Source organism: Lactuca virosa, chromosome 5 (genome assembly GCF_052849685.1).
Source record: "Lactuca virosa cultivar CGN04683 chromosome 5, Lactuca_virosa_CGN04683_v6, whole genome shotgun sequence".
NCBI classification, from domain to species: domain Eukaryota; kingdom Viridiplantae; phylum Streptophyta; class Magnoliopsida; order Asterales; family Asteraceae; genus Lactuca; species Lactuca virosa.
Genome location: NC_136430.1, coordinates 402,375,061 through 402,384,750, shown reverse-complemented (window position 1 = coordinate 402,384,750; position 9,690 = coordinate 402,375,061). Strand labels below are relative to the sequence as shown.

General features: G+C 35.9%; 2 protein-coding genes across 2 annotated transcripts; one reads left to right on the top strand and one right to left on the bottom strand.

The window, feature by feature from the left end:
- Window positions 1-481: 481 nt before the first annotated feature.
- On the bottom strand, window positions 482-2,525 carry LOC145113893 (uncharacterized). The gene is made up of 4 exons (XM_079049935.1): window positions 2,292-2,525; window positions 1,835-2,212; window positions 1,385-1,792; window positions 482-913 (listed from the first exon to the last, which is right to left on the bottom strand). The coding sequence occupies exons 1-4, from the start codon at window positions 2,523-2,525 to the stop codon at window positions 482-484; spliced, it is 1,452 nt and encodes a 483-aa protein (XP_078906061.1).
- A 990-nt stretch (window positions 2,526-3,515) lies between these two features.
- Window positions 3,516-4,732, top strand: LOC145115635 (Pathogenesis-related thaumatin superfamily protein). The gene is made up of 2 exons (XM_079051980.1): window positions 3,516-3,799; window positions 3,892-4,732. The coding sequence occupies exons 1-2, from the start codon at window positions 3,613-3,615 to the stop codon at window positions 4,563-4,565; spliced, it is 861 nt and encodes a 286-aa protein (XP_078908106.1). The 5' UTR covers window positions 3,516-3,612; the 3' UTR covers window positions 4,566-4,732.
- Window positions 4,733-9,690: the final 4,958 nt, after the last annotated feature.

Here is a 9,690-nt window from a genome sequence, read left to right as displayed (position 1 = left end):
TTGACTTCAATTTTGATTCCATGGCTTGCTTCCAATCCTTTTCAATCGATTCTTCAAACGTTGTGGGTTCATCATCAACCAATAACATTTCTTGGTTTCTTTCATACAACTCATGTATCTATGCATCATCCAATCTTGTTGTGTTTTCATAAATTTCATTAAGTGATCGAAATCCCTTTGCTGAAGTGTCATCGTAAGAGGCTACTGGCCGAATTCCTTAATGGTTTCTTGAGGTTTGACTGGGAGGGGTTGATTTTGAGCCGACTCCAGATGTGTGTGACCACGGAGAGTCCTCAAGTTGCGAATTACCTGTTACACGGTCATCATAAGAATTGCCATTTAACAGCGTCAAGGGTTGTTCAATCACATCGTCTATTGACTCGTGTTCTTGGGATGGTCGTGGTTGGGCTATCATGTTGACCACGACATTGGTCCAGTAAGGTATGGTAAAGGGCTCCTCCACAATTTCTTCATTCCAGGCCTATCGTCTTGCTTTGTCAAATACTACATCCCTTGCAATTATACTGCGCCGATTGTTGGGATTGTACAATCGATACCCTTTCCTTCCTTCCTCCGTTCCCAAGTAGAACATCGCTTCACTTTGATCACTCAACTTGGTTAGGCCTCGCAGCTTCTTGACAAATCCCACACACCCAAAAACCTTTAGATGTGCAATCGAAGGCTTTGAGCCCTTCCATACTTCATATGGTGTTACATATTTCAGTGCCTTTGTACATGTTTTGTTCAACAAGTAAACATAGTGTTGCACCGCCTCACCCCATAATTGGTCTGGTATCGCCATGGCTTTGAGTAACGACCTTTTCATCTCCAAAATTGTCCTGTTGCGACGTTCCACAACCCCATTTTGTTGTGGGGTGTGTGGTGTTATCAATTGTTGTTTAATTCCGGTTTGCTAAAAAAATTCCAGGAACTAATTAGAGTTAAATTCACCTCCACGGTCAGTTCTTAGCATCTTGATTTTATAGTTGTTCTCCTTCTCAACTAGTAACTTGAACTTCTGGAACATGCTAAAGGCTTCATCTTTGGATTTGATCAAATACACCCACATGTATTGTGAATAGTCATCCACAATTAATAAGAAGTATTGATTGCCTCCCTTGGTTTCTGGTGTAATGGGTCCACACAAGTCTGGGTGTAAAAACTGAAGTGGTTCTTTAGCTCTCCACTGGGCCACCTTTGGGAAGCTTTGTCTTGGTTTCTTGGCTATCATATAGCCTTCGCACACCTGTGATGGATGAGTCAACCGAGGCATACTTGTCACCATTTCCTTATGTTTCATATCTTCAAGCATTCTGAAATTAGTGTGACCCATACGTGCATGTCATAGCCATGAGTCATCATCTATGCTCATGCTTAAGCATACATGCTTCGCAAGTGTAAGTCGTATTTTATAAAGTCTATTCTTTGGCCTCTGCACCTCCATAATCAAGCCACCTGCTTCATCATACATCCTTAGGAAATCTCTATTCATTCCTATGTCATATCCTTCCTCTATCATCTGTCCCAAACTAATTATGTTGATGTGTAGGGTTGGGATGTAATATACGTCAGAGATGATGAATTGATCACCATTTTTGCAATCAAATAGTAGTGTGCCTTTCCCTTTGATTGGAACCTTAGAGCCATCTCCAAATCGCACCTGTCCAGTCACCTTTTCATCAAGTTTTGCAAATAGAACCTTGGAACCGATCTTAAGGTTGCTAGCCCCGTTGTCTAGATACCACATATTGTCATCATCACTTTCTTTTAACTGGTTCGGATATACCTTTTCCTAATTCAAGAGAACCATTCTTTTAATCTCTTCCCCACATACAGTCAACAACAGTGCAAGTCCATCTTCATATGCAGCCAAATTCACCTCCTGCTCATGTTGCTTCTTTGCTTTGCATTCAGAAGCAAAGTGGCCAAATTCTTGGCACTCGAAACATCTTATGTGACTTTTTTCACGAGGCTTCCAGCTAGAACTACCTGTTTCTTGTCGTGAACCGCCACCCCAGCGTCCACCTCTGCCACATGTCGACCCCCGACCACATGAGCCTCCTCTTCCAGCTCTGCCGTTACTTCCACCTCTACCTCGACCTATGGTTGTGTTTGGCTTGTTTGGACTTCTCTGAGTAGAGGGATTTTTTTGCCTTGGTGAGTAACAATTCATTGTCTGCATGTGTACTTCTCTTCCAGAGTCGAAGTCGATCTTCATGTGCATTTAGATGCCCAATTGCTTTTTCAAATGATATGGTTTCCATGTCTGAACTCTGCTTAATTGAGGCCACCAGATTTATGAATCTTTCCGGGACAATATCGAACAGTTTTCTCACAAATTCTTCATCATCCAATGTCGCCCTTGCACTCCCATATTTTATGATCATGGCTGATATCCTTCCTGCATAATTGTCTATGGCCTCCATGTCTTTCATTTGAAGTCCTTCAAACTCGCTTTTCAATCCCCGCAATCTTGCCTTCTGGACTCGTTCTGCACCCACATACCGCGATTTAGAGAGTCCCATACTTCTTTAGCTGTCTTTTTCTTGGCAGCTTGTGCAAGCATATCTTCTTGAATCGATTGGAAGATTAAGGCTCAAGCTTGCTTTCTCTTTTTCTCATCCACAACCACACCGGTTTGTGGCTCGATGGCATCCCACAACCCATGGGCATCCATGATTGCTTCCATCTCAATCGACCAAGTATTGTAATTCATTGAGGTTAGCATTGCATTGAAGAGGAACTGGGCTGTCTTTGGGTGGATTGGATGAGGATTCAACTGTCATGGTGTTCAATCGAAGGATTTTAGGCATACAAATTGATCAGAACTTCAAGCTCTGATACCAAATGTTGGTGATCATGCTTAATCAACTGGAAGTAACAGGATAGAAGATAGTCGAAAATAACCATTTGTAAACCACTGAAATCATTCAGCTGGTATCACTCAATCATTCAATAAACTACAATTATTCGACTATCTTCTATCCTGTTACTTCGAGTTGATTAAGCTTGATCACCAACAGTCCATGTACACTATGTGATCTCCGGACCTCTTTCTTTGTATGGTAATCGGGAAGTATTTTATGCATATTGATATCTATATAAACGGGTCATGGAATTTAAGTAGCCTTAGGTCTTAATTGGTCATGTTTATATAGTTGTGGGCGACCTGCATAGAAATCAAGGTATGATACGCATATACCTTGAAACAAACAAAATTTGCACTGGTATATAAGATAAAAAAAAAAATTTATAGCTACTATATATTTTTGTTACCCACAATAGCGATATATGACTCATAAGCAATGTACTTACAATTCCTTACACTTAATAGCAACGTGCATATAGTAGAAATGTACTTACAGTTTTTCAGATAATATAATGTGTAATATATTAATATAAGTATAATGCTTATATTTTTCAGATGATATAATGTGTAATATATTAATATAAGTATAATGCTATTACATAGATATCTTAATGGATAAAAAGCAAAATATATTATTCGAGAATAAAGTACCTTCATATTATTGACAATTTGCCCCGTTTTATATAGTATCATAGTATAGGCTTTTCTTTTTGTCACTTTGGAAAAACCCTCCAGTAGAAGCAATGCATCTATGCACTCCTTTTTTACTCCCACAAAGTGAAAGCGACACACACACACACACACTCACCTCTATAAACTCCTTTACCAGTCACACCATCTGCAAACACTTTGCAGAAGCAACAATGGCGAAACCTTCTTATCCTCTCTTCATTCTACTCTGCATGTTCTTACGTTTCTTCATCACTTCATGTAATCTACAACGTCTTCAAATATCTCCATGTATAAAGCATAATCTTTAGTTGTTTTGCATATGTTTCACTGCTTTTGGTCTTTAATTGCAGATGGAGTTCAGTTGATTCTAGTCAACAACTGCAGGCAAAGCATATGGCCAGGTTTACAAGGCGGTGCAGGCCACCAGAGTCCCAAAGACGGTGGATTCCGATTGGGTGGTGCGGAGGAAGTAGTGGTTGATGTGCCGGATAAATGGTCAGGGAGAATATGGGCAAGGCAAGGTTGTGATTTTGACGGTAACGGTAAAGGCAGATGTGCCACCGGTGATTGTTCCGGGCAGTTACACTGCCAGGGTACAGGCGGTGAGCCACCAGCTACGGTGGTGGAAATGACATTAGGGTCTTCACGCTCCCCCTTACACTTTTATGATGTGAGCTTGGTGGATGGATTTAACATTCCGGTGGCAATGGCGCCGGTTGGTGGTGGCGTAGGGTGTGGCAGGGCGTCATGTGAGGTTGATTTGAACGTGTGTTGTCCATCGGCGCTGGAAGTGAAGGTGGGAGGGCAAGTGGTGGGGTGTAAGAGTGCGTGTTTGGCAATGGCGTCTCCTAAGTATTGTTGTACAGGGGAGTATGCGAATCCAAAGACATGTAAACCAACGCTTTTTGCTAATTTGTTTAAGGCGATATGCCCTAAAGCGTATAGTTATGCTTTTGATGACTCTTCGAGTCTTAATAAGTGTCGGGCTTCACGATATGTGATCACATTTTGCCCACCTAAGTGACTCACTGACTTGTGTCGACTGTCGAATTGGGTGAGTCGTTTAGTTGCGGTCTTTTTTCCGTAGAGTTAATGATTCATGTGGGTATGTACGTCGTTTAATAGCACATGTACATTGTCCTATTTCAATATGCATTTAAATGAATTAATGAGATTATATGTTATTTATAACGGATCAAAACAATCGCCACATAACTCACTTCTTTCTATAAATAAAGACATTCCTTCGATCACTGACCCAGATCCAAAAAAAAAAAAAAAAAAAAGGTAGGGTAGCATGGGAACAGCGACAAGACTCGAGGAAGAAGCTCCAGCTAACTCGGGGGGGGGGGGGGGGGGATAAAAACTTTTTTACGAAATATGTTTCTAAATTGTAGGTACATAGTAATAATTGTTTATTGAATTTATGATAATAATTCATAACGATAAATATTTATAATAATATTTATGATGATGCATGATGAACATATATTCATATGAATGAAAGATTTATCATTCATAATCATAATAAGAACGATACTTAGCTTTGATACCAATTTTAACGACATGACGGAATTAATAAAAAGATTAGGATAGGATTATACCTGAATGATGCGTCGGGATGGATTGACGATGGATTGTTTAAATTGTATGAATGATTATATGAATATGTTTGGATAGGGCTCTGCTATTCAGAAATAGAACGACTATTTCAATAGAGGAAGAACTTTGAGATCAACTCAAGTCTTAAACACTCAAACTTAACTTGTTTATTTCATATGGGCAAAGGCCCTATTTATAGGCTCAAGAGAACCGGTTACATAATTGAGTTGCAATCGTTTGATTGCAATACGACATACGTATTTACAATATAGCGCCCTAGACTATTGAGGGTTATACATATTTAAAAAATTATGGAAAGATTTAGAAAACTCTACAAAACATTTAAAAGAAAAAGAATCGGAAATACATAAATTAACCTCTAAAAACAAGAATTATACTGCATATCAATTAGTTAAAATTGGAAGATTAAAAATTGAAATTAATCATTTTAAAATAGTAATAAAAAATATTAACAATTCAATTAATTTTCTTTCAGACGCTTTAATAATTTGTTAAAATGAATTCAAAAGTACAAATTAATTCTTCAAAAGATAACATGCTTTGGACTAATATATTAAAAAACCATTGGAAAATAAATTCTAATATCTCTAATATCATTCAACATTTAGAAAATGCTTTATCATATGAAGAAAACTATTTATTAAAATTACAATCAGTAAATGAAGAATATAATAATCAATTAAAAAAGATATCTAGATTACAAGAAGGAATTAAGAAATACAAAAAATCACAAAATCGTAATTTAAAAACAATACGCAATGTTTCAACCACTCTAACAAACACAACTTGTTAATATGGAAACTTTGCAAGAAAAAATAAAAACACAGATATAGAAATTTATAAACTGACTCTAATGAGTAAAAGAAAAACAAATATTAACCCAAACAGTACCTTTATTACAACTAAAATACAAGATAAAGAACTAGTTTCGTATATAGATACAGGAGCTACTTTATGTTTTGGAAGAAGAAAGATATTAAAAAATTGGGAAAAATTAGGAAAACCAAAATTACAATTGCTGATAAATCAATTCACAAAATTTGATTTGTAGGAAGAGACATAGATATAGTAATTGAAAATGCGCCATTTAAAACTCCAACTATATATCAACATGATTCAGGAATAGATTTAGTAATAGGAAATAATTTCCTTAAATTATATCAACCATTTATACAAACAAATGATCATATAAGTCTCAATCATCCGACAAAAGGTATTATAAAAACTGCAATTATCAAACATTATGATCTTATTAAAATAATCAAACAAGAAGTTGGTTTTCAACTACGTATATTACTAACGTTCGCTAAAGAAATTGCTGAAAAACAACTTGAAGAAGTATGTAGTGAAAACCCGCTAGATCATTTAAAAAATAGAAATAATCAAGAAATAATAATATTATTAAAAAATCCTAATGATGAAGTTAATATTCCAAATAAAATTCCATATAGTATAAAAGATGTTTCTGAATTTAAACAAAAATGCACTGAACTACTAGAAAAAGGAATCATTCGACCTAGCACAAGTCCTCATTTTGCACCTGCATTCTATGTAGAAAATAATAATGAAATAAAACGGGAAAAACGAAGAATGGTGATTAATTATAAAAAAAATGAACGATGCTACTATAGGAGACTCATATAAATTACCACGAAAAGAATATATTTTAGAAAAAATAAAAGGAAATACACATTTTAGTACATTTGATGCAAAATCTGGATATTGGCAATTACGCTTACATGAAAATACGAAACCACTAACCGCTTTTTCATGTCCTCCTCAGAAGCATTATGAATGGAATGTCCTTCCATTCGGTTTAAAACAGGCACCAGCAATATATCAGCGATTCATGGATGAAACTTTAAATGGTTTAGATCATATTTGTCTTGCATATATTGATGATATAATTGTTTTTACAAAAGGAAATGAACAGACACACATTGATGCAGTCATCAAGGTTTTGCAAAGAATTAAAGAAAAGGGTTTAGTTTTATCAAAAAAGAAATCAAAACTTTTTCAATCTACAGTTGAATATCTCGGTTTAAAAATTGGAGAAAATTGTCAATTATCGTTAACAGACAATATACGAGAAAAATTAAATATGTTTCCTGATAAACTTGAAAATAGAAAACAAATACAACGATTTCTTGGTTGTTTAAATTATATTGCAGAACAAGGATTTTTGAAAAACTTAGCAAAAGAAAGAAAAGTTTTATAAAAGAAAATATCAGAAAAAATACCTTGGTCTTGGATCAATACAGATACTATTTTGGTACAAAGTATAAAACAAAAAATTCAAGTTCTCCCCACTTTATATAATGCAAAAATCGACGATTTTCTAATTGTGGAGACAGATGCATCACAAGACACTTGGGCAGGATGCCTAAAAGCAATTATACATGGAAATGTATTATTGGGATTAGATAGTGAGGGAAACCTCATATCTAACTCATCAAAAGTATACAATGGTAAAGCATACACTGGTATGAAAATACCATCCGAAGTAAACAATGATAAAGTATACAGTGATATGAAAATATCACCAAAAGCATACACTGATACGAATGTATCATCTGAAGTATTAAAAACAGATAAATATGAGCAAAAATTATGCAAGTATATATCGGGAACATTTTCCCAAACGGAGCAAAATTATAGCACACATGAACGAGAAACACTAGCTTGTCTTAGAACGTTGAAGAAATGGAAGGTCGAGTTTCTACAAACAAGATTCGAGTTACGAACAGATTCCAAGTATCTACTTGGATTTTGGCGCTATAAATTACAAGAAGATTATTGTCGTGGACGATTGATTCGTTGGCAATTACAATTACATCAATTTCATCCTTATCTCAGATACATCAAAAGCGCAAACAATCATATAGCAGACCCTTTGACGAGAGAATGGAAGCCATCATGAAGCAAGAACAACAACAGTTCAAAAAAGCATCCATTCATGAAAGAAACATTGTGAACACCATTCATGGAGGATTAACATCAGCCATGACATAAGCAAACATTTTCAAAAAAATATATGTCCTTTCGAAGGCGGGAGGAATGACGTAAGCAATGATGTATAAAGCCATTATTATTGAAGACATTATTGAAGACACTTGTCCTTTCAATGTGAAAGGAATTATATTAATATAAATATTGTTTAAATATTGTGTCGGTAGAATTATTTGTCGTTGTATAATTATTGTTTGTATGTGTCATAAAGCTAGTGTCGGTTAGAAATGAAATAAAGTGTGTAACCCTCAATAGTCTAGGGGCTATAATGTAAATATGTATGTCGTATTGCAATCAAACGATTGCAACTCAATTATGTAATCGGCTCTCTTGAGCCAATAAATAGGGCCTTTGCCCATATGAAATGAACAAGTTAAGTTTGAGTGTTTAAGACTTGAGTTGATCTCAAAGTTCTTCCTCTGTTGAAATAGTCGTTCTATTTCTGAATAGTAGAGCCCTATCCAAACATATTCATATAATCATTCATACAATTTAAACAATCCATCGTCAATCCATCCCGACGCATCATTCAGGTATAATCCTATCCTAATCTTTTTATTAATTCCGTCATGTCGGAGGGGGGGGGGGGTTGAAACGTGCTCCAATGGTGGTAATTTCTCCTTGTAAGTTTCAGAAGTTGGGCCTAGCAAACACCAAGTTTTCTCTGTGCAAATGTATATGAAGAAAGAAATTTTTTTTGTATAATAAGACAATATATTCTTTTTTATTGATCAATTAACCATCGTACATCAAGACACAAAAACATATATACACAGTTTTAGTAACTGCCATATGACAGTTACTTGCCAAACGACACAACTGTTGACCCACTTTTACAAATATCAGGAATGACGCTTGAAAGACAGTGATTTGAGGTTCCTTGATACAAAGAGTTATGGGATTTCAATCATGGGGGAGATAGTATTCGACTCAAAGCATGAATTCTATCCAATTGATTGAAATTCATCACAACTTCACCATTAGGTCCACAGATCCCGTCATGAATTAAATTGTTCCTCTGAATCTCATATGCGTCTTAGTTAATTGAAATTCATCACAACTCACTAGGAGACCCACTGCAAGGTTCGATTGGGAATTAATTGGATTTTTAACGCCCATCTGGGTTTTGATTGAAATAGGTTTGCAGTTAGTTTTATAGGATGCTTGAAGAAAAAGACAAAAAGACGAGTAAAATTCATTTAGGTGTTGTTTGTTTTTTCGAAGCAAAAATGTCTGAAGTCTCCGGACCATCTCTGCAACCCTATAGCAGCAGAGAGGTGGACTAAATAGCTGCAGCATGTAATAAAAAGTCTGTTTGTTTTTTAACGTCTGCAGACTGCTGCAATAAGTTAAAGTAAGGTGTGAAGATGTTTGAAGCAGATGGTCTAGTGTTGTGCCACGTAGCACACGCGCAACAGTTTTAAGTTAGAATTCTTCTGATAAACAAACAGCTGCGAATGGCCAAGTGTTACACGTGTGCTGTTCGGCGCAGCAATAAGTGGTTTTTTAGGAAAAAA